This window comes from Catharus ustulatus, chromosome 7 (assembly GCF_009819885.2).
Source record: "Catharus ustulatus isolate bCatUst1 chromosome 7, bCatUst1.pri.v2, whole genome shotgun sequence".
In the NCBI taxonomy this organism is placed as follows: Eukaryota; Metazoa; Chordata; class Aves; order Passeriformes; family Turdidae; genus Catharus; species Catharus ustulatus.
The window spans coordinates 36,138,152-36,164,774 of NC_046227.1; the positions used below are offsets into that span (position 1 = coordinate 36,138,152).

Consider the following 26,623-nt stretch of genomic DNA (forward strand, 5'->3'; position numbering starts at 1 on the left):
CAAATCCAAAGACAGATTCCACATCAACTTCCAATCCCTAAATTTTATGTTCAGACATTTAGAGTCAAAGATGAAAATCCCTTTAGGTACCAGATGCTGCAGATCATCTGGGAGAGCTTCTGGAGTTTTAATGTGCTGGAAGTCAAATCCCCTGCAAAGGCGATTTGCCCTGTCGGTGCGCTGTACTTATTGCTTCACCTGAAAACAGTTGCTCTCGGAAAATCTGACCTACTGATCGACCCAGCATCTCTGCAATAAACAGACTATAATCTGTGGATGAAGTGAACTCTAATCAGGCCACATGCAGATTAAACAAACTGCGAGGAATAAAAACTAGATTAAAATGTTCGTGCCCAATACCGGAAGATTATCAGGACATTTTACCTCTTTAAATCCTAATTTATGTAGGAGTCAAGCTAAAGTTTATATGTTTTTAGAGATTATGTGGCATGGTAGATTTTCGTCCCTTCTGAGAAGATTCAGAGATCAGGTATTTGTGTTTAGCAGTTGGAAAAATACTGTTTCCCTGTTAATACACTCAAGCTTTCTATTTATGTAACACTGAAAGGGTGTTTCTAAACTGCAGACAGTGGGCTACCATCAGCTGTCCAGTGTCACCATGTATCTTGACACTTAATCACTTGCATTAAAGTAATTAAGATAATTTAAATAACATTCGATATTAATTGTCATCTGTGGTTTGCTTGATAGGAAAAGAGAGTTACCAGAATAATGCTCAGTGTTGCAGTAGCAGGGATATCTTTTTCTAGGGAGAAAAGAGAGGAATCACTGACAGTGCTGTTTGAATGTCTGGTTAGCGTTACTGAACGTGCACATTCAACAAATTATTCCCAATAATCAGATGTTAGTGATGAGTCTTTCTTCCACGTGTGTGTGCAGCGTTTAGGAAATTATTTTATACTGGGCAGAAGTCACAGAAAAAGGATCAACCCAAACCCATAAATCCTTTGAAGGCACAGCATTTGGGTTTGTTCACTTACCACCTGTGAGGCCAGGCAATGTGCAGAGGTCTTTGCTGATAGTCCAGTCCACTCAAGATATTAGAGAGGTTAAAAGTCAGACGTTGCTTATCTTCCCCTTGACAAGGATTTGTACTTTCTGGTGCTTCAGCCTGGACTGGGGCTGCTGGTGGGGAGGGCAGCCCCTCGAGTTGTGTGGTGCAGAGTCCAGGCTGGGGCTCACAAAGTCCAGACTCAGGATGTGCATCACTGGTTTTCATTACAGCTCTGCTCTCCTGCTGGCCAGGCAGCCCCTCCGACTGATAAGCATCTCCATTCCTTTTAACACCAATTACCTTCTCCAAACGGGCAAGTTTATGCTCTGGCATGAACCTGGGAGGAAAAAGAACAACAACAAAAAATCTGTATTGTGTTTATGCTAGATTAAAGTTTCACCTGACAACTAATTAAGTAAGAGCAAATTAGAAGGTCAAATATGGTTGATATTTTACACCCACCTAAACGACAACATGAATTCATTTTATTTTAGTGAATATGGCACCTGTGAAATAAAACAATGCATTCCCTAATGACACGTGCATCAACAGGGAGAACAAAACTATTTACCTGCTAAAATAAAATAATGCAAACACCTCTGGAAGAAAGAGGGCAACTCTGCCAGAAAAGTCTTGGAATTTTTGCCTGTATTACCTCTAAGATTGGTAGCAATCCTTTATCCTAGTTGTAGAGACCTTCTTGTTCTTTACAACTATCTGAAAGGAGGATGGAGCAGGTGGGGATCAACCTCTTCTCCCAAGGAACAGCAACAGGACAAGAGAACATGGCCTCAGGCTGTGCCAGGAGAGGTTCAGGTTGGACATCAGGAAGAATTTCTTCATGAAAAAGATTGTTAACCATCAGAATGGACTGCCCAAGGAAGTGGTGAAGTCACCATCCCTTAAGGTGATCAATAAATGACTGGGTGTGCCACTTTAGGCCATGGTCTGGTTGACAAGGTAGTGACTGGTCAAAGGTTGGATTTGATGATCTCGGGGGTCTTTCTGAACCTTAATAATTCTGCAGTTTCTGTAGTGACCAACTGAAAACAATAATTACAATTTACAAAGAAAACCCCAGACCTGAGAGACAGGATTGAGTTGTACATCCATTCATAGGATAAAACCACCATGATTTTTCAGGGGTGTGAGTGGTGAACACAAAAATGAGGAAACTCAGGCAGGGCTACTCTGACCTTCCTGAAGTGCCACAGACTATCAGACATCACTGGCTCTTCCACCTGATGTCCAGGCTGCAGAAACCCCTTCCCAACAGCAGGATGCAATTGCACAGCTACACGGAGGCAACAGAACTCATATTTTGTAATACATGAAACTTAACATTTTAAGCAGATGCAGTTTTACTATTTGAATTAAAGTAGTGACGAATTACAGACCTTCCCCAGGAAACACTTGAGTGAAGCTCCTTCATTCAACCATGACCCTTCTAAATTAACATGGGAAGGATCCAAGCATGGCCATCACAGGTTCCTCAGTCTAAAGAGCTGCCTGTACCTCAAATTAATTTACTCACATGTTATTTACTCACATGCCTTTCAGTGTGACTATGGTCCCAGGTAACTAGAGACATTTAAATATTTCATTTCCTTTTAATTTCCAAATGTTTACAGACTGTGGCTTGTTCATTACAGCATTTACTAAAGCCAACACTTGCTACACTTCATCAACCTCCTCCACAGTTCTTCAGAGTTTTACTCCATCACAGCTCCTTTCTGGGCTGAGAACAAACCACTCCCTTCCCACTCTGTCAAAACAAACATTCCTGAAAATGAGGATCATTCACCTCACCCTGCAATAGAGCACCTTTAAATGTAAACAGACCCTTTTGCTTCAAAATCACTACTGAAATACACAAACTATGTGAACTTCACTGCAGTTGTGCTCTTGACTAATTGCTTTGAGGATTTTCCTTCAAACCCCTAAATCTCCTTTCCCGGGTCAGTACAGTGTAACTACTCCAATGTGTATTCTTTGATTTGGCTTGCTGTTCCTTGGCATATAATTTTTGTTTTATCTACAGTAAGCTGCTTTTTCTAGCCACTCTCACCACCTTTGAGATATGCATTTCTTCCTACTGCTCACCATCACTTTTTGGAGCTATATAACCAGAGATATAACCAGAAAAAGTTCAGCCATGTAAAAAATCCTCATCCAAACCCACTACCTATGTTACAAATGTCAGGTTCCCAAATGAGCCTGAATTAAACCATTCCCATCTCACCACCTTAGCCAGCACCACATTCTCTGAGTTTAGAAGTACAAATTTGGTGTGGCTGAATTCTGTACACAGAATCCTACAATCAAGGAAAGGTTTGGGTTGGAAGGGACATTAAAAACCATCTCATTCCAAGCCCCTTGCCATGGGCAGGGACAACTTCCACTATCCTAGGTTGCTCCAAGCCCTGTCCAGCCTGGCCTTGGACATTCCCAGGGATCCAGGGACAGCCACAGCTTCTCTGGGAACCTGTGCCAGGGCCTGCCCACCCTCACAGGAACAATTCCTTCCCAATACCCCACCTAACCCTGCCCTCTGCCAGCTGAAGCCATTCCCCCTTGTCCCATCCCTCCATTCCTCGTCCCATCCCTCCATTCCTCGTCCCATCCCTCCATTCCTCATCCCTCTCCAGCTCTCCTGGAGGCCCTTTAGATACTGGAAAGGGCTCTAAGATCTCCACAGAGCCTTCTCTTCTCCAGGTTGCCAGTCCCAATTCCCTCAGCCCTTGGTCACAGACCTAAAACCAGCTACTGGTGGCTCCTCTGGAGCACAGACACAGCCCTGTCAGGATGGACTTTTAAATATTTACATATGGGAAAAGCTGAAGGAGAAACAGGTTAAGGGATTTTTCCTAAACTACCAAGTTGTGACTGCATTGAAAGGACTGATTCACCAGTCTAAATTTAACTAAGATATTTTGAAAAATTACTGTTGTTAAGACAAATTACTTGAGGTGTGAGAGGTCAGGCTACCTAGGCAGGCTGTATCCCCCTGCCTGTCTTTAATCTCCTGGCCAGCCATCCACTCTCTGCACCATTTCTGTTTCTGAACAGGTTTCCTCCTTAGTTTTCAACCCTTATAAATCTGATCTGTCATTGCAGAATTCCTAATAATATTAGATAAAACTCCACCGATTTCTCTCTGGAATATACTCTTTAATATCTTTTATTTAAGACATGTGTGTGCAATCAATTCCATGGTATTTACTTGTATTACACACAGAGTATTCATCATCTTGACAATTTTTAAAAGTTTTAGAACACCATTTCACTTAACAGTTTGAAAAAAAAAAGAAAAAAGCAAGAGATTTATTTGATGGTTAACTTTGGAACAAGTTATCTGCATTAACTTCCATTGTTTTGGCATAAAGTAGTTCTGTATATTTTACTAACAACACTGGAGACATGATAAAAGATGTAGGCAGAGAGCCATAAACAGCTCTTGCTGCAATCCACGGTGTTCGTGGAAAGGCATTAATTTTTGGACTTTGATTGGAAGACATCTCTGTGCTCAGCCACTTGGATTTTGCTAAATACAACCACGAATAAAACCTTGTACCTGAGGAGAACAATTTCTACGGCGGAAAGACCGTTGTAAATCATGTGTAGTATAAACTTGTCCACATGATTGGAATGATATAATGGATATTGGAGTCCCTAACCACCAGCTAATGTTCTTTATGACACTTAAATAAATGACCTGAAAATAAACTAATAACAACACAAAGTCATCTAAACCTGTTCATGTGCATTTCCCAGAAGCATGCTGGGAAAAGACAGTGTCTAGTTAGTGCAGTTTTTGTGTTTACATTTTCTCCAGCACACTTTTGCTCCTCCAGACTCACATTAATTATTTTCTGCCACCTTCCAGAGGTATCTCTCCACCCAGTACTTGCCTAGATCTCAGTCATTTAAAAGATCAAGACCTTGCAGGACTTCTGTATCACCATGATGGTTATAAAGAAAGAAGGCTGGAGCAGCAGCAGACACAGGCTTGAAAGACTAGCTATAAGAAAGAATGTTTTAAAGTTTTATATTTTTTATCATGAAGGTGATGAAACACTACAGAGGGTGCCCAGAGAAGCTGTAGCTGCCCCTGGATCCAAGGGGCCCCCTGTCCAAGGCCAGGCTGGAAGGGGCTTGGAACAATCTGGGATAGTGGAAGGTGTGCCTGCCCATGGCAGGGGTGGAATGAAATTATCTTTAAAGTCATTTCTAACCCAGACTACTCCATGATTCTATAAAAGCACCTAGAGAGCTACCACAGCAGAGAAGTGGAATTTAATTTTCAAGAAGGACACACTGTTTTTCTCAATCTTAGTTACAAAACACACCAGTCATACAAGAAAAATGCCTCAACATTCTATTTTAAATATGGGAGAAGCATTTTATTATTATTACTAACTTGTTCTAGTGAACTCTTGCACATGTGAAACTTTCCAGAAAAAGAATTATCATCTAAGCTTACAAATATTAACACTTTCAAAAGATTCCACAAGGTACTGTCCCTTATATTTAAAAAAACATGGAGAATGTATTACTTTTATGCATAACTCATATATATTTAAACACTGAAAGTTCAGAACAAACAGTGAGGACTTAAATATCTAATTTTAGTACAGCAACTTGTTTTCAAATTTCTTTTATTTATTCAGATTTTTGAGGCTCTCCAATACGTTGAACAGTCAATTTTAAAACTTTATGAAGGCTCTACAAAGAGTAAGCCTTGAAAACTTTCCCTTTTTGCATACTGGGTCTAGATGTTTAGTTAAAAAGACAGGTTAAATATTAAACTAAGTTCATATGTAATAAAAATTCAATATCCTGAAATTCAGAGTTTCAATCTAAATATTTGCTACTGTGAGGAACAGATTTTTTAACTCACAACCTATATATTATATATTTTCTTTTAATTTATGCCATGAAACCCCACTCTGAAGAAATCCATTTTTCCTTGAAGCAGACATGTGCTTTTCCCACACACGTTTCTTTCCTGTAATATGTTGCCATGTTCCACCGTATGTGTTTATTCACTGTGCTTTATTTGCCCTAATGAAAATTTATTTATAGAGATTGGTTTCTTTTCTATGGCACCAAGAGTCACTTTATGCACCATTTTATTAAAAACAACAACAAAAAGGATGGGAGGGCCATGATGTCACTGCTCAATGAATAGAAACCACATTAGAAAGATGAACTGGAGTGCTGGTTTAGGTTAGACCAAGTTACACAACTGCCTCAAGAGCTTGCAAGATTGGATGGAATAAATAAAAAAAAAAATTAAAAAGCAATAAAAATTGGTCCTTCTGTAAATGCAGTTACATTTGGGTGCAAAGTTAGAATTCTGAAAGTGTAATGGATTTTTTTTTTAATATTGCCATTAAAAAATTTTAAAATAACAGAATTATGGAATGGTCAGAGTGGGAAGGGACTTTAAAGATTATCCCATTCCAACCCTGCTGCCATGGACACCTTCCCCTAGACCAGGTTGCTCCAAGACATGCACACATATTACTGACCAAGCAATGTACAAATAACAAGGTTGTTTTTTCAAAACTCAAGAATTCTGCTGATTCAATTCTAAGAAATAAAGTAAAAACAAAAAAATATGAAAGCAGATTTTTGGGTGTCAAACTGGAACAGAGAACAACTCCATTAGTATAAACTTATTTATATATAAAATAATACATTTATATTTTATCTTTAATATTATGAATCAGCTGATAACAGTAAAACTGATGCTACTTCTCAAAAGATTGTAAGAAATTACAAAACTGTGAGAATAGTCATAGTTTTTTTTTTTTTTTTTCTTTGCAAGTACTGTCTTATTTTGCCCTACAGAAAAAAAAAAAAAGTGGTTGAGTGTGGTCAGGTGTCCTGAAGCTGTTCAAAACAGCTCAAACCTAAAAGCTTGACAGAAGATCCCCAATATTCAGGGAATTTGGTATTAGGGTTTATTGAAGTTGTCACATACTTTCAGGGATCTAATTTCACTTTCTGATCTCCAGCAATGGCTGTAATTCTTCATTCAGAAGAGGGAAGAGATTACTTGTCAGCAGTAATCTCTAACACAGATAATGCCATATAAATATTAGGCGCTTATAAGCATGGACAAGGATTAGGAGCAAAGAGAGAGAACAGAAAGAAAACTGAACAGAGCCAAGATTAAGCACTGGGAAGGGCATCACAAAGGAAAATCCAAGGTCTGTGGCTCAGCTTGTCTTCCCAGAATGTGCCTTTTCCTGGGTACAATAAGCATGGTTTGCACTGATTTCCCTGCTTGAAAATGGCAGGATGTAGAAATATGAAATTTGATTTGAGGTGTGATCATTGTTTTCTCTTTTCCATGACAGAGGAGAAACCCAGGGAACCACTGGGGTTGGAAGGGCCATCCAGCAGGGCAGGTTGCTCAAGAACCTCCTCCAGTCAAATTTTAACTTTCAGCAGAGGTCAAGAATGCAGTTTTCACATGAAGATATTAAATAAAAACAGTAAGGGAGGGAGCTAAAGCTGACCAGGACATCTTCCCTCCTGGTCAGAGAGAAGAAATGGTGTGTAACCTAGCCAACAGATAAACCAGGGAGGGATATCACAAGGTCTGACTTATTTCTGACAAAATAGCCAAAATGCTGTTTTAGCTATCATTTAGCTGAATGCAACAACACTGACACTCCAGTGGGTGCCTGATTAGCAGACAGGATCCAAAGGTGGTCCTGGAGAAGAGAGGCTGGATCCAGAACAACCATGAGCAGTTGGCTTGGACCCAACTTGGTCCATCTGAGTGGAGAAGGAAGGTGAGGAAAGCAAGAGAAATCCCAATATTAAAGAGAGAAGAAGGCCAACAGGATAAGTCTCCTCAAATTGTAACTTTCACCTGCTTTTCCAAATAATTTGAGTGAAATCCATCAGTATCCAACATCCACACTTGACACTGTCAAGAATTCCCACTTCTAATTAACATTTACATTTTCTTTCCAATCTACTTAACTCTTATTCAACAATACTCCTATTTTTTTATGCTCTAAGATGTCATACCTGTAGGTCAATCAAACTGACCTCTTAACATTCCCCTCAGTATTACACTTGAATTTCTAACATTAAGATCCCTGTGCCAGGTGTACTCTAAAGCCCACATTCCAGAGGACCAGGATTTTAACAAAAGTGTTCCTTAACTCTCATTCAGAGTCACAGAGTGGCCTGTAAGGGACCTCAAAGACAAGTTCCAACTCGCCTTGGACACTTCCAGGGATGGGGTAGCCACAGCTTCTATGGGCAGCCAGTGCCAGTATGTAAAAAATCATTCCCCAAAATCCATGCAAAACACTAGCCTGCAGTGAAACAGGCAAAGTGAAAGGCAAAGTTCTCTTTTGACATCAAATGAGACTGAGTTTGACCCTAAATATATCATTTCTGAATTCACATCTTCCATTCTCTGAAATCCTTTGACACTAACTACAAGAATCTGTACAGTTGTAATTTCTGTGCCCATCCTTCTCCAGCAATGAAATGACGATAATTTAAGACCTTCTCAGAAAGATGGTAATGAACTAAAATACATATTTTATAGTGCAGGTGAAAATAACTTATGTGTTTTTTTGTACGAGACATGAATACATGGATTAATTCATAGTTCAGGAAAAAAAGTAATTTTCTCTATAATTAAACACTATGACCATGTAGATCTGCTGCACTGACACCACAAAGAAACTTTTGGAGCCTTAAGAGTCCTCTTGATAAGAACTGTCAGAAATTTGGAAATTGTTGACTTAAGTTCTGCTTCTGCAGAAGTTCAAAAGAATGAACTGCACTATGGGGAAAAAAAGTTAGGCTTCTGAGAATTGCAAGGTTTTTAAGGCTCCTTAGGATTCTAAAGGATTGGTCATGTTCATTAATGTTTCCTTAAACAGAAAAAAAACTAGCTGAGCTCTCAAGTGCTTATTTAGAGAATGCAAATTTCACAAAGATTTCTACCCAGTACAGTATCTTGCTAAACACAACTAGAAATGGGTGTTTGAAAACTGATATCACACCTGATTTTTTTTTTTTTTTTAATTAAACTAAAACCAGGATCCTATAACATATAATTTCCTGTTTTTTGGAACTACTTCTAATCAGGATATAGGGGATGAATGTCCCCTTTAACCAGGCTGCATTGCAACATACACAATGCAGAAGGGAGTGCTATCATAACACTTCAATAGTTAAGTGATTTTATGAGAAAAATACTTCCAAATGTTTCCTAAAACCTTCCAAACCGCACCAAAGAACATTATCGTAATATTATGTTTCCCCATGGCCTCCAATATTTAGGCTTGCTTTTCTCAAAATGATACTTGGATGAAAAATACTAGTTTATGTAATGTATAAATTGTTCCTAGAAGTAAAGTTGCCTTTAAAATTACCCTGTATAGATGTCAGATATTTTACATTTTCAATAGCCTTTCTGTATTAATTGGAGAAATGGCGTGCTGGTGCTTTGGGCAGCACGGGAATAATCTGTTTTTCAGAACTGAGCACTCACCCTGTGATCTTATTCCTAGCAAACACTGAAAACAATAACTGTCCTAACCGATTACATATCATGTTACCCTTAATAGATATCCATATTTCTTGCACAGTATACATAATCCATATAAACTGTACACCATATATCAATACCATATTCCAGCGAATCCACCATCAAAGAGTTCGTTTATAGTAGGTTTTCATTTGACTCGGGGTTGTAACGTTCTGTGCAATCATAAGCAAACCATTTCAGGGATTTTGTCAGCAAGCTGCTTTTTGGCAGATTATTGGCAGTACATATTGGCAGCAAACTAGAGCAACTAAGCCCTTCTTATAACTTACAGGTAAATAATGATTTTAATAAATTTATGTAAAATGTTCCACTTGCTTACATCTGGTTTTGATAATTCACTCGCCTGCGCAAATGCAAATTTCTGTGTGCTTCCCAGGAAAACACATACTTCACCTGAACTGTTTAGGGCTTTCTCAGGTATCCCAGGAAATAAAAAAGAAATGAAGCCTGCTTTCACATGAAGGTTTAACTGAAAAAAAGCTAGGGAAAGTAATTAAAATAAACAATTGTATGCACACTAAAATTTAAACCACATTTTGTCAATAATATAATATTCAAATAGTAAGAAAAAAACATTTTTTGCCTGCTGTGGTGCTATCCCAGCTACAGGGCATTTAAATTGGATGGTCCAGTAAACTGGCTCTGGCCCTCAGGACCTGCTAATGCAGAGACTTTGACCTCCATTTCAAAATGTATTACTAGATTGATTTGCATTTGCTTTTTCACAACAACTGAAGTTTAAATGTGTAGCATTTGTATCTCAACCAGGCAGGGTGGACTAGAGGAAATTCCAAGCTCTAATCCCAGCTTTGACAGTAGGTCCCAGTCTCATTCATTGTTCACATGCCAGAAGTCTCCAGTTTTGCTGTGAAACGATCCAGTTTTTGTGAAAAAACTCTAAAAATATTAATACTACTAGTAGCAGTGTGTTTACAGGGGAAAAAAACGCCACAAAACCCTTGGACTCTCTTCTGGTGTAAATCAGGATGACAGTGATGCTGATCTACAATCCCTGATCATCTGGCTTTCAGCATCTGGGTGCCAGAAGAATCCCTGGGGAGCCACAGTCCCTGGAAATTCTGTAAAATGCTGATGCCATCACTGAGCTACCTGTGATATTAAAAACTGCACACCAGCTGCCCCCTGCTCTGTCTGTGCCTACATTTCAAAGTTATATTAAATAACTGCTTTGAATGGGGCCTGTAATGAACAGGCAACAATTAATTAAGCATCAGATTTTACTTGTGCACAGTTCAGCCTAGAACTTGCTGGTTCTAAGTGTTTATTCGCTCATGGGTTCAGCAGTTTAGGATTTTGTAAGTCTTGGCAATGTGGTTAAAACCCCCTCAACAAATTCTTGTTGAGATATATTGGTCACGCTGCTACAACTTGATGTTTCTGTAGTGGACTTGCTTTTCATTTGATCTGTTTCAAGGATTCAGTATCCTTCCAGCATGTTGGAAACCTAAGGGCATATATTTGTATTGTTTAAAGGCAGGAAATTCTGTGAACTGAAATGAGAACATATCCCTTTTGCCTTTATGGACTTTTGTTATTTTCTTTTCCTTTTGGGGTTTTTGGAAACAAAACCAGTGAAAGCTGAAAGTTTGAACAATAGAAAATTACTTTCAAGGGGGAAAAAAAAAGTAAAATAACAAGTATACTTTTATAACTTTATTCATACACTTTGTATATATGTAAATTGCACTTATCCAAGCATCAGAAAATACCACTCACAGCAGGGCCTTATATTGCAGCAGGATCATACTGGTTTTGTCATAAAAGACTGTGGACTTTGCTGTTTTATTCCTTTACTACCTTGTATTAACTTGTACCCCACTGACTTCATGACAGAGCTGACTTGTTTCATGCTAACCACAGAACTAGGGCAATCACATTCTTATTGTAGGGAGGGAAACTACCAATCTTTGTAGCTTTTTAACTCCTTGGCCAAAGAGTCCCACAGCCTTCCTCTAATTGATGCAAAAAAAAGTAAGTCTGAATTCTGGGATTTGAAAAGAGACCTGGTGGAAGATGAACAGGGACATAGAACGTGCTCAATTTAGGAGTAGGGCAGATAGTGCCTTTTAGGGCAACTACAGCAGCAAACTTTCCTACATTATTTCTGCAGTGCTTAGGGAAGGACTGGAGGCAGAGTGGCTGCATTAGCACAGAGACCTGATGTCAGCAGGATGCCCCAATCCCAGTGCACTGCTGCACAAACACATCCTTGCTGCTTCTGGTGCTCACACCAGTTCCCTATCTTTATTGCACACAATGAATTACACTCCACTACTTTATAAGAAGAGGGTTATGGGTTATAGCCTCTGTTATGGCTCTCTGGAACACTCCTGCCTTGAGACAGAGTGCAGAGAGCCAACTAAGTCTGCAAAAAAAAAAAAAAGCTTGCTGAAGGACAGCTCGTGTGCCACAAGTTTGAGTGCAGCCATTTCAGCAAGAGCCTGAACACTTTCCCAGCAGTGCTCCTCACAAGCTGACTGCTCCTATCACACCAGCTTAGCAGCTAAATATAAATTACAGAGGGATGCAAAGCTTGAGAGAGACACTTGACACCCAAGGCTCAGCTTGGCCACTGGATCTCTCCTAGCTAGTGTTTCTTCACTTGTTAATCCCTCTTCCTGGGCAGCAGCACTTATGACACTGGTGAACTGCAGGAGTTGGGTTTATTTGCTTTCATTTGGCACAGTTCTTCATGCCCAGCTCCTCTGCTCTGGGAGGTTACAACAGCTAAAGCAGGGATCACAATGAGACACAATCAGTCATCAGAACAAACAGCTCAGCTGCTTCAGGGGAGTCAAAGAGAAGAATGAATCTTACTAAGAGATCTGAAAGAGCATGAGGAAGTGGTTTTACTTTAAGTGCTCCCAAGAATGACTTCCAAAGGAGTGTTCCTGACCATCAACTCTAGGGAATAAAGAGCTGAAGGGTGCTCCTGTTCACCCATGGACCATCTGACTTCCACATAAAACTAAAGGGATCCGTAAGTACCAGGTGTAACCCTTCTGTGCTCTTTCCTGCAGACGTGGGTGATGAAGAGAAAGGCTTGGCCACCACCCAGACATCACAGGGTCCATCACCTCCCTGATGGAAAAAGCAGGGATCCTGAACCTAGCACCATTATACCAACTGTTCTTCCCCCTCAAACATCCCCTCTCATTCAGTCTACTCTAATTCAAAATTTTGCCCGAGTACTCCAAGAACACCTAACTTTATACTTTGAAACACTGCAGTATACAAATGTTTAAATTATACACTCAACATGCATATGCACAGCCAACCAGAAGCCAATAATTTACAGGTCCTGTATACCTTATTTTATTTTCTTCTGAAAGCATAGTTAAAGATTCTTAGGGCAAAAATGACAACTAAGTTCATGAACTGCACAGAAAATTGGCTGTGACACGATTTATTAAAAGTTATGATAACTAGAAGGTCCAAGTAAAAGGAACAGATGCACTGTTTGCTAGGCCGTAGCTGCAGACAGAATTTTTGGTGCCGAGATCAAAAGAACAAGGTGTTCATATAAATGGCATTTTATTTTGATCCTATTATTCTATATGAGCTCGAAGAGAGATCAAAGGGAAAAGCACCCAGGTTTCACTATTAACACTTAACATAACTCCAGTTGGAAAATCCTTTCCAGATTGTTAGTGCAATTTAAAGCCCAGCACATTTTTGTTGCTCTGTTAGGTTAACACACCTGAAGGCATGGGTTTGATTCCCTGACTACCTTTTCCATTGTGGAAAATTGCTTCTGTTACATATAATTTCAGTTATTTTTGTTTTTATGGCAGCAGAGACACCCTAGCTTCGGGGAATGCCCTGGTCTGGGTTGTACCCTCTGTCCTGGAGAGCCAGGCTGCCCTGAAGTGGTGACAATATATTACAGGCTGTGCACGACAGTCAGGAAATTCAACACCATTGGAGTGAAGTACTAAAGAGTGGTTCAGCCCCTGCCAAAGCATACCAGCTTCCACTCAGAATGTAAACAAACCTAATGGGCCTTTCAAATATCTAAAAGTTCCTCCTGATAGCTGGCAAGAATTAATGTGCTTTAATACATTGTATTGCTTATTATGACATTATCCAGGACTACTACTATTAATTAATGGTTCTATTGCTGCTTTTAGCAACCAGCGGTGTTGCATAAAGAAAAAATAATAATATATTGCATTTCCTACAAAGCTGAAGTATGCTAACAAATTTTAATATTCATGCTTTGAATATTCAGGCTTCTCACTGATGATTCAGTAACTTATGGCAGGTATTTCAGCATTTCATTTTCACTAGATTTCTTTGACTTCTAAGACTGCAGAAACCTGCTAATACACAGGTATCACTTATCAGACTAACTTTGGAAAAATCAGCTATCAAGGGGAAAAAAAGTGTGTATGTCCTTCTCTGCCCTACCACCCCTTCCTCACTTGCTATTAAAGCATTTGTGTTAAAAGGTCATTCCAAAGTTTATTTTAAATACCAAAAAGTGGGCACTAATCCCACAGGAGCTGGCTCAGCTATGGCCCACCATCTTGAACACATTCATTTTATCCAAATCTGTTCCAAGGAGGGGGTTTTGGGTGGTTGTTTTGAAGTTGAGCTTTATTTTTGACTTAACAACAGCAGATTGTCAGAGGCAAGGAGGTGGAAATTACTTTGGGAACTTGCTCAGTCAATATCAAATACCCACAGGTGAGCTGTGGCCTGGAGTGAACATGACAATTAGGGGTTAAACGAGATAAAAACATGTCATGCACAGTCAGAACATGTTCATGTTACACACAGCAGCCAGCTGCTATAAATCCAAGAAGTAAGCTGGAAAGCTTTGGAGTTGAAATGAATGAACATAAAGAGAAGAACGGCCATATGAATGGTTTTTAACTGAAAAGAGTGGATTGCTTTCACAAGGCTTTGCCAAAACAGCAACCTTGTTGAGATGAGGAAAAGAATAAGTATGATGATTGGGACATTCCATGTATTTATATTTTCTGTTTTGTTTTGAGGCAGAGTAGTCTGATTCAGCGTGCCTGAACAATTACGACGTGGCTTTAAATACAGGTGTGCCAGTCAATAGGGACACAAGTTCTTTGACAATACCTCTGCAGCTGATGATCCATGAACAGGATTCGTCTAGCAATTCATCCCAGATTCAAATCACATGAGCTGACCTGTGAGAAGTAATGGACTATTTTTCTTTCCACATTTCTAGCTCCAAGTAATTGTAGTCTTCTGTACTCTGCATATGCATCACTGAAGCTATGGTCAGAAACCTTACCTGTGCACAGATCCAGCAGACCTGAGGCTGCTGAACCAACACCTTCCTGCCAGGCCCAGAGGATAAGAAAGGCCTTTCTGAGATCTATTTTATTAAATAAAACTGACTAGCAGAACCTCCTGGATTATAGACCCAAGAAATGGCTCAGTAGGTTTGCACAAATGGATGATGAGCCTGACTGACCTGGGGTGGTCCTGTGCAGGGCCAGGAGTTGGACTTCAATGACCCTTGTGGGTCTTTCCAACTCAGGATATTATTCTGTGGCTTTCTAGAAGTCTAACTACCCCACTTGAACATTTTTGGGATCTTAGCATAATAAACTCTTGATCATTCTCCATCTAAGGCACATGTCATTCCCTTATGAATCCAAAAACAGAGTTCTGTCTCTTACTAACTCAAATATGAGCTAAACTTTAAAGGCATAAAGTAACTTCACACCCATAATCTCTGTTCATATTAATTTATATGTTACATAAATTAAATATGTATATATGTATGTTTTTACAAAACTTTTCTGATGTTTAAAAGTGGCTGCAAGCTCCTGTGTTTGATGTACTCACTGTAGACAGAATCAGATGCAAACTGTAGGAAGGCTGATAACAGCTTTGCTCCCCAAAACCTTTCTCCTGTGTCTCTGAGCTGACTGAATGGGAACTGAGAGGGGAAAGAACAAAGATTTGCTGTTCTTTACAGTCACGCAACGAAAGTGTAGGTTAAGCACAGGAAGTATTTGCAGATTCCAGATATTCTGTGGACCTTTGTTGCTTTTCCTTGCATTCAGATCTAATCTGAGCCCCTGCACAGAGCTGGACTTTCATGTTCTGAGGTCCTTCACTAATAGAAAACCCAACCCACTGTGACACTCAGGGCAAGTGGACTCAAGAATTTCAGCTCTATGTAGTCATTTATTCATATAAATGCATTAAGGAAAAGATGCTTTAACAAGAAGACCTAAAATCATACAAATAAATACATTAAAAAACAAATTTAATATGTATTCATAGTATAGCAAGCCTACAGACTGAAAAGATATAGTTCTGTCTTTTAGAAAAAGTTTGGATAGACGGTTTGATGTACCACATCAAATATAACAATATTGTGTGATCTTTAAGCCTCAGGGGTTTAAAAAATACTCAGTGTTTCTTTTTTGTTCTGATACCAAATATGTCTATACCTCCAACTGATTCAAGTCACCACTAATAACCACTGGAATATTTTTAGGAGGTCCTTCAACAGAAGGGTAGTATTTTCACTGCAATTTTGAACAAGCAATAAATTGTGTTTGGTTCTTTAGCTTCAATCAAGCATCAATTTTGGATTATTTGTCTGAAGTCAGAATTCTTAAAATATGCCTTTTTTTTTTTTTTTAAGAAGCAATTTCTGGGGGGAAAAAATCCTCTCCACAATTTGAGTGCAATCAGCTCTTCTCATACAACTGGCTCTGATTTGAAGGTAAGGTTCATGATCAGATATATTTAAGGAGGGCTGTATGATTAATTTAAGAGGTGCCCCACCAGTATTTTCACATCACAATCATGTTTGTACTAATATAATTCTGCATTTTGCAGGAGAAGGGCTCATAGCAGAATGGGCAACTCAAATTTGTCAATCAGTGAGACCAAGCATTGAAAATAACTACAAATATCAATAGGCAAATATCTGGCTGTCAGCTATTCAGAAGAATTTTATGCCAAAATAGTGTTACAGAATTTTCAGCTCTCACAAGAACATCCAGCTAATTCTTGATGGATCATCACTGCCTTTGGGGGCTTTCTGAAATCAGATTTCTCCTTTTCTTTTACTGTTCTTTATAAAGAAAAGGGAAGATGGAACTCTCACCAGAAAATGAGAAAAACATTAACCTCTAAGTCCCTCAGATTTTGGTAAACACTGAGATCACTGGAAATCTTAGCTTCTGCATATGAATTAGAAGAGAATAATGGGACTGAGCAAAAAGTCATGGACTATGTTCATCAATATGTGCCTTTTATGTAAACTAGATTGTTAATTGAAAACCCATTTTCAGAGTCTCTTAAGAGGCAATCACCTTAAAATTAATCAAAGTCCCGTTTTGTTGTTGTTTTTTTTAATAGAGTTTGTGCTCCTTTGGATGCTCAGAAAATTGTCTGGAGCAGAGACTGGAGCCAGAGGCTTTGGGGTTTGTGTGGGGTTTTTCTGAGGCTGGGGGGGCTCAGCCTGGAGAAAAGGAGGCTCAGGGGGGACCTTCTGGCTCTGCACAACTCCCTGACAGGAGGGGGCAGGGAGGGGGGGTCACAAACAAAAAATGAAATGATGAGAGGAGCTGTATCAGCAGGTTTGGGTTGGATATTTGGGAAAATGTCTTCACTGAAAGGAGCTCACCAGTCACTGCAGTAGGTCACAGTTCCCAAAACAACAGAATTTCAGCTCCCTTTTCTCTGTGGTCATTGTCATTCCCTTAGTTTTCAACCATTTCTTTTCCTATTTATCCATGGCTTTCCCTGTTTTTCCATCTGTACAAAAGCTCCCTGTGTGAGGCACACAAAACAAAACTTCATGTACAATTTTGGGTGTGTTTTTTTTTTTTTTTTAAATATACCTCTCTTTAATATATTCCTTAACTTACTTCTTCAGTGCCTAGCAGTGACTCATTAAAAAAATAACCTCATAGTAGTAACACAGTGCTAGATATCAAAGGTGAAAATTTGCTATTATTTTGCACTCAAAACAGCCTGAACACATCTTCAAACAGCATAGAAACTAAAGGGCTGTATTTGTCTACAGATGTATTTTCTTAACTTTTTTTTCATCACTTCAGCAAGAATGACCAGCTTAAATTTTTCAGTGTCTTCAAGGACCTTATTTCATGAATTTGTATAAAAGGCAGAAAAGTATATATAAATGTTTTAAAAGCAGCCAGGAGTTTTTTTGTGGAAACAGTGCCATTAGATTTAAAATACCAAACACTCAAATTACTTCTGACACATTTGATCTGAGTCACTTTTGAATTTGCACCTACAAACAATAAAAAATACTGGTTCTGAAGGAGACTGATTATTTCCTTTGCAATATTTTACCACAGAGAAGTTATTCTCTCTTTTCCCCAGATCTGACAGCCATTCAAATATCCTGGGTTTGTTGCACACTAAACTAGAAATATGATCTCTACTTGGAAACTCCCCTCAAAAATAGTTTCTTCTGTCAATTCTGAGTAACTGCCTTCAATAACAAGCGTGGCTATTGAACTCTGAAAGTATCAATGTTCAGTCATCTTCCTGAGCTTACACATCACAGCTGCAGGGAATAAAGATGCTGAAAGACCGCGATCTCTCCCCATCGTTTGGATGTTTATCATAACCCTCTGTGATATTTCACTGGCACTGCTTTCTGCTCCTTCACTTCCAAGGGGATGAATCATAGACTCAGCTCTTCCAGGAACCAGCCACTTGAGCTGTTCTCTGCACTTCCTTCAGCTCTTCCTCAACGGCAGCCAGCCCTTTGATTGACCCCACCTTTAATAAATGCTTAACTGGAGAGTCTCAGCTAAAATGTGCATGAAGCCTCCTGGGAATGACTAACCAACACCTAAAACCCAGATTTATAACAGAGAACCTCCCAGAGCCTCCCACTGCCAGTGGGATTTCTTCAGAGGCTGGAGGGAAGAAGAGTCATTGTGGGAATTCAGATTTCTTCACTTTCTTATTCAATAATAATACAGCATGTTTTCTGTGGACTGCTCTGAGTTATACACAGGATGTTAAAAAAGATAAATGCAAACTTAGAGGGTATAGTCTATATCAGTTACCTCTCATTATAATTAGCTGTTAATTTCAAGTTAGAACTTGCAGAAAACTAAATAAGCAAGCCCAAAAAGAGGCCTTGAGTTCCCTAATGATAAATTTATACTCAGATGCTTTGAGTGGAAAGTGTCAGAATTCACTTCTGAGCTAAATTCATCAAGGGAAAAAAAAAAAAAAAAGACCAAAAATTGCAAATTCAGTATCTGGGGAGTCAACAGGAACACAGAATTTTCTGAATCAGTGGAAAGGGCTGAAGTTACATCTAAGGAAAATGCTACAAATCAAAGAATCCTCAAACAAGACAAAGAATTCTCAAAACAGAAAACCACCTTGGAGTATTCTTCTGAAATTTCCAAAACACAGTTGGTTTCAAGGACCTTAAAGGGCTTTTCTAAGATAAATGACTCTGTGATTCACCCACCCAAGCTGTGACATCAGTTGGAAGTGGCTTCAGTGCCTGCTCTATGAACCATCAAGTAATGGCCAAGAGATGCAGGAAGCCTCCTTGTCCCTCCATTTCCAGTCTCAATTTTTCACCTTCTGCTCTTTACAGCACTCCCTTAGCTTCTGTGTCCCAAAAAATTGGTTATTTTGCCCTAATGCCAAGACCAGTGGTACTTGATCTACATCTGTGGCTTCCTGATTTTAGTGCAGCACAACCAACAGAACAATGAAATACATTTTTACAGAGCAACACATTTTTAAAAAATCTGCTTTTTTTCCTAATAAAACGTTTATCTTAGGTAGAGTGATTACAAAAAGTAATAGATACTATTTTTAATATTTGGGAATGTAATCCTCTAACTCAAAATAGTCCCAGAATTATTTGCCATTAGCTATCCAATACAATTCAGAACCTGTGTCTAACTTGAAAATTTGTGGCTTTGAGTTTTACAGTATACTAAACAGTCTAAGTACCTTTTCATAGGAAGTATTATAGAGTTATTTGTAGATTCAGTAATGGAACCATCATGCCAATGGTCTTCCATTTCTGAAGTTCCCAGGTTCTCCTGAAATAATAAAAGTTCACCAAGGCAGCGTCAAGAAAGCAAGTGGACACTTCTCACAGCATTTCAGCAATAAACAGCAGAATTGTGATACTCCACCGGAATGTTCCAAACCTAAATTGAATGGCAGCATGATTGCTGTGGTTCCAGTTATGTTAATTAGGCTGGATTCATGGTTCATTGAGGCTGCAATTATGCTGCAAAGAAATGCTGCAAGCATCCCATCCTCCTGCAGTCTGCTGAGTGTGCTCCCATTCCTCTTGGGGCAAAATAGACTTTCTGAAGGGATTTATACACTGAAGTCACATTTGCACTTAGACCACATGCTTGGTGAAGATGCAATTAGATGACCACATTTTGCAACTTTCTTCTTTTCCAGATTTATTAGGAAAAATAGCTTTCCAAGTTCCCTGGCAATTTTTTAAGCATGCTTTACTTTGCCAATTTGCATACTAAGCATACAAATTATAAGCCTTATTAGCCCCATCTCAACCGTAGGGTAAGTGAAGAAGGGGAAGAGTTTTGCCCAAAGTTATGCAGCTCTTCAGTGGAAAGAGAACTGAAGTGCCTCCCATCTTCTTACAGTTAATGGTTGGACTCAAAGATCCTGGAAGGCTTTTCCAAACTAAATGTTTCTGTGGTTCTTTTAATGACATTTCCTGACTTAGAGCTGTAGATAGGACAGTCCCCACACCCAAAATGTAAAACCTTCTGCTGGAAAAGCAATTTAAAAGAGAGGGGCAAATAGGCATTATAGTCTCAAACAACTGAGAGAAGACAGCATGAGCCAAGTTTGCTGGCTGCAGTGAGAAGGAAATAGTTTAATTAGTAGTATCTTCTTCCCTGGATGGGAAAGGTGTGCTGGCCCTCAAACTGGAGTTTTCATGCTACCTGGTGTTTACTGGGTTGAAGAGGCAGCAACAGAGGAAGATGATTTTTCAAGCAAGTAATCAGTCTGGGGTTTTTTTAGGAATAGATCTGCTTTTAAATCCAGTCTCTTCAGAGAAATACTATTTTCAATGGTATTCTTCTCAAAGAAGGATGATGTGGGATCAGGTGTCTAAACTGAACTCCAAAGAACCAAGTATCCACAGAGCCTAATTTCCAGCTTCACAATGCTCTTAAGCGTTAGAAGTTCAAGTCTCATTAAAGATCAACCACACTTAAGCCCTTAATTTTTTATTTTATTTTTTTTAAATTTAAGCAGATCCCAAAAAAAAATTTGATACCAGCCACTTCAAAGCTGTCTCCCTGAATTCAGGGATGATTGAGTTTCCATAATACAATTATGGTTGCAACAGAGCTGGATTGAAAGCAAGGTTCAACTTTCAAACAACGTCCCCAAAACAGTTGCAGATGATGTGCATTTCAGCTTTCTGATCCTCAGGTGCCACAGGGATGATTGGTATTAGTGAGATATGCATTAGAAAGGGAAGGCAATGCCCTAACTAGAAATAACCATCTTTTCCACAGATGGATGGACATCCATAACAATTTAATCTAACGAGACATCGAGCTTACATGCCCATTTGAAAAATCATAATGGCACTTGTCTGGCAGGTTTGTTCCTCGATGCTTCATTCAATGACTATTCCATTCTTTTGGGGTTTTTTTTAACTAATATTATCACAGCTCTTTTTCCAGATTTAATCTACCAGCACTTCTCACCCAGGCCACAGCTTCAATTAATACCAATTTGAGCCTTAACACAAGGAATTCATGCATTGACTGAGCCCTGGATGTGGCTTTTAAAATGAGTTTTTCAATGTTCCTAAGATGAGGAACCTAAACCAGTTTGACACTGAAATTAGTCACTACATAAACAGAAATCTAAAAGCACATCAGGAATAATATTTAACAGACACTAAATAATATCAGATTGAGAGATAATTGTACTTTATGTAAGAGCATGATAAGAAATCTGTTTTCTGATATATTAATAGCCCAATGGATCTGACTTGCAATTTACTCTGCCTACTTAGGCTGGAGTTTAAATACAACACAAAAAACCATGTCAAGTCTCTCAGACAGGAACACTCCAAAAGTTTTATTACTCTCACTTGAAAGCATTACCACGGGTAGGAGGAAAACTAAATATTAAATACGCCATTAACAAGAAAATTATTTCAAATCAGTGAAGCATGACAAGACCCAAGTATACTGTTTCTCAATTTTTTTTCCCCTAATGTACACTGAGGAGACAGTAAGGTAGTAAATGGCCAGGGTTCAAACACAGGACATAAACTATATGAAATTAGGAACAACATAAATCTTAAGAACAACTCAAAACTGAAGAAAATTAGAAAAGAGCCTAATGTGAATTCATTACTGACTTCTCACCAACCTTTTCTTCTCTTAAAAGTAGGCAAAGCCACTATACTGTTAAATTCTACTAACTTTAAAATTAAATATTGTTTCTTTTAAAGCTGCACTTACCAAATCTGCTCCCACACCAAAGCCAACAGCTACTTCATTATTTTGTCTCATAAGCCAAGCAGTAACCTAATACTATAAAACATAAACTGGTATTATATTTAACTAAAAGATGGTTTATTTCCTAATGAATGCCTGCTGCTCACAAACTGAAAAGTTATGGAATATAATAAAATAAAATAAAACCTTTTACCAATTAATTAGGCAGGCAAAACTCACCTTGGCAATCCAGGCTAACAACCTGCCCTTACTGGGGCTCTCTAAGCGTTGGGAGGAAGCATTAACTGGGCCCCAAAGGAAGAGGCAGGCTCAGAGGTACGTTAAGAACCCAGTTCCTAGAGCCCTTCTAGCCACAAATACTCCAGTTTTATTAAGTTTAGTCTGACATTTTGGTCCAATTGACATCACTGGTCAGGTATCAACACCTCCTGACTCCAGCAGAGCAGTCCTGACAGCACAGCTTTACCCCCAAGGCTCATCCTCCCTTGACAACACCAAGAATGATTCCTCTGGTACCTGCAGTGATTGATGGAAAAGGCTTTGAAACATCCTGTGCTTCACCATCTCTGCTGAAGGAAGACGGGCCATGGAGGTGATTACATCTTCACATGATAGATCATCCATTACTGACAGCTTTTATATTTCTCAACTTGAAAAAAAAAACCAAAAAACCAGCCCTTGTCTCCATGTGGATACATAACACATTTGAAATGTGTAAGGCAAATATAAAGACTGAGGGTTTAAACCCTCAGTTTATCAGCTCTACAGGCCCAATTTTGCAATCAACTAAACCTACAGTACATTTTCATCAAGTGCTGCAAATCAGCAAAATATTAAATGAATCTTGAAAAAATGATTATGAATCCACAGTTCTGTTTGACTGTATAATTCTATTTAAGATTAAAATTACTATCATAAAAAGGCCACTTTCTGAATGTAATTCCACAAAAACATCATCACAAAAGCTTTTACTGCTATTTATGTCAGAATGTATTTTAAACAGTTCTAATCATTTACCTTTGTGGACACTTAATTAAAATTACAAAACCAATTTTAATCTGTAGTCCAATTAATATGCAAATATATGCAAATGTGGTAAATCAAGGTGGTGATTAAGTTAAGGACACTCTATTTCATGTCTGCTTTAAGTGTGAAAACAAACAATCTTTTTTGTAATTGTACTGATGGATTGTGATGTTTATAGGGTTAGTATGGGGTACAAATGTTTATGCATCAACATTATGCCAAAACAAAGATTTTATACTCTGGAGTGATTTAGCATCCAGCATACATTCAGATGTAACAAAGTCATTTTGCAGTCATCTTGTGAATTAGAATAAGGTCAAAGCAAAGTTAAATTTCTATGTCATCCATTTGTATGGCTATTTAAAATTCAACAATCACTTTCTGATGTGTTAGGTAAGAGCCAAGAAGTCTCAAGAATGGCATATTATCACCCTTTATCATTTAGTGTTCATAATACACTGGTTTATCTTTGATACTATTACAGAAATAGTTCTCCCATTAAGGTGCAAAGATATTCATCCTTTTTAACCCTTTTTCCTCCACAAGTTCCAATTCTTCAATCTGCAGCCAAAGGTTGCTCTACCAGTGAGGGTTTCTCTACAGATATGTACTATATTCACCAAGAATTGGCATTTCTGCATTCTTTGCAGCCACTTTTCACCCCTTCCTTCCCCACACTGCTGGTTTAGACAGGTTGATGCTCCTTCCCATTTGCCCACAGAAAAGTGTATCCATTGCTCTTTGTGGGAATAAATCTGAATTCCTCCATGTAGACCAACTACACCCTTGGACTGAACTAACTGATTTCCTCTGCCAAGAAAATAATGATACTGGTAAAAGTAATATTTAATTTTACAGCTTATTTGAGCTCATAAAAGAACACATCTTTTCCTACGTATTCTCAGGAGTTGCCAAACGTTTGGAAATACACTTAGTGCAAAAGGAGAGTGTTCACCTCATGTTTTACTGAGATACTGGAGTATGAAACCCCACATTATCCCTCTCCTTACATCTTCATCAAATATAACAATCAGAAAAGAGGTCAAAAAACTTTTCAATGTTGCTTTAACTAATGTGCTTCATTTCCCTTTTTTGTTTTATGGATGATTAGGCCCGGGATAGTTCACAAGATAAAGATGAGGTATTATTAAAATGTTTTTTACTCCAAATATTGTATGCTTCTCCTTTACTATTGTCACCACAAGACATGAGAATATAAAATCTGGCTCTGCTCAGTAAAGCTTCTTTTAAAAGCCACAGGTCTCCTAATGAACAAAAAATATTTATAAACTATTAAAAATATTTTTTTAAACAAGGGACATGGACACACAATATTTTTGTAATAACAGACCTTATAAGCTGGTATTTGGGATGCAAATCTTGGAATGTACAGCCATTCCTGTCATTAGCTTCCTGTGAAAAACAGGAATAACGTATTTGTGTCTTCTGATCTAACAGACCCTAACAAAGCACCACAAAACTCACCTGTCAGAGGTGCTCAGAAGATCTTTTTGGCATGTAGTTCTAGGTTAAAAAAAATCCAACTATCTCTTCCTTCTCTGAACTGGGCACTTGTGAAAGAGCTGCTTTCACCAAAAATGACAAAGATTTACATCAGGAACTAGAAAGAGGAAGGAACTTAAAACACCCTCTTCTATCTCCTACAGCTCTCCATCATGAAGGACACGGGTTTACTTTCCACCATTTTGGATGTGTTTTTCAGCAAATTGATTTCCACAGAGAAGAGCAGCAGGAGCAAGGGGATAGAGTGGCAGACACAGCCATAGATGCAGCTGGACCTGACTCTAACAAATGAGAATGGATTTGGGAATTGTGGATGGGTTTTGGTGGAGAGCCAATGGAAGTTTGGAAGGTGAAGATCTCAAGGAAAAGACTTGGACCCAGTCTAACCATGAGACTCTGCATGCCCCAGCATTTAATTACATGTCCATAACTGCAATTCCAGTCCCAGATCTGGAATCAATGGACATGGGAGCACAGAGCAGGGTGTGAGACAAGGGGAAAATCACCCAATGACTGTGTCCTGCTGTGGTGGCCACCTCACCACACACCTGCACTGCTCTCTGGCTTGGGAAGAGACATTTCTTAAATCAACTGCACACTGCCTCTGCTGCCTGCATGAAAATCAGTGTACTGATCCAGGCAGGTCCTCAAGCTGCCTCTGGACAGCACAGAGTGTACTGACCTCTGAAGGGCTTTTCTGGGCTCTAAAGATTGTGTGTTCACACTCCTGGCTGGTTCTTGTGGAGCAGAAGGAATAAGACCTTTGCAATGCAGTTAAACACAGGAGAACAGAGTCACACAGTGCCCAGATGCTCTCCCAGCTGAACGTGAAGAAGGTTCTGCATTAGCACTGCCAGAGACACCTCCATCTATTCTTTGAGTCTGAAATCAAACATTGAGGTATCAAATACGCCAGCAGAGTTCACAGAACTGCTGATGCTTCAGCTGGAGCTTATTTTTCAGTGGGAGATAAAAGGTGATTCTCTGTATTAGGCATCATCTCAGGATAAATTCCTTGTAGCTGACTGCACTGATACAATAGCACTGCCAAGGCACAGTGAAACTTAATCCCTCTGAAGACACACGAGCTTCTTTTACGTTTCAAACCCATACCATTGAAAAACATCCTACTACTGTGAATTCAAGAGTACTTTTCTCATTAACTGCTCTTCTCATTCTTTTACTATTGTATTTATTTAAACAGAACTCTGATTTAAACTAGACCTGTAAATAACTCATTGCTCTTGGTCATTCTCTATTTAATCACTGAAAGTTTGCACAACCAGTTTTGATAAACGCAGATATAAAACATTCTTCTTGTGATGATTCAGACAGCTGTTTTCATACAAATTTGAAAACTCAGACACCATCTTGCTACAGAGTGGCATTCCACCTCCAAATGCAGTTCCAAAGGTAAATCACACATATAAGAAAATCAAAACAAATGCAGGAACATCTCATGGAGGAACAGGAATGCTACAAAGAAAATCTAAATCTCTAAAAGCAATGCCTCTATGCAGTTATCTTTAAAACTCTGTAAACAGTTAAAGTTTTCTTTTAAAAGTTAAAGGTGTACAGAAAATTGAAAATCAAAAGGGGGGTGTTTTGTTTTGTTTCTTTTTTTTGTATTGTCTCTAATGTAGAGCATGCTTGGATCATGCTTCTTCACATTAGAAATTCAGGTCTTGTCTGTCCTAGGAGGATGAATGGTGACTGGGGAGCTGGAGTGAAATGACCACGTTATCACAAGGAAAAAGAATGTGAAAACTGAGTAACTGAGTGCAGAGCTGCTCCTTGGTGAGGTTTGCATTGGTTTTGCTTTATTAACCAGTGTTGATCTTGTTCAGCTAATAAATAAGAACAAGCCAGATGACAGATTTGCCTCTTTGTCTCAATACCCCTTAGAGTCAAAGTGCAGATGAAAATGAACTTGCTTTAACACACATTGGTTTT

At 38.8% G+C, this 26,623-nt stretch overlaps 1 protein-coding gene across 4 annotated transcripts in view; it reads right to left on the reverse strand.

Moving 5' to 3' along the window:
• GTDC1 (glycosyltransferase like domain containing 1) overlaps positions 1-26,623 on the reverse strand; it is a 169,869-nt gene that overhangs the window by 34,027 nt on the left and 109,219 nt on the right. For all 4 annotated transcript variants that reach the window (XM_033064263.1, XM_033064262.1, XM_033064261.1 and 1 more), the window contains exon 7: positions 1,002-1,352. In XM_033064263.1, coding sequence (XP_032920154.1) covers positions 1,002-1,352 — 351 coding nt within the window. The remainder of the gene's footprint in view (positions 1-1,001; positions 1,353-26,623) is intronic.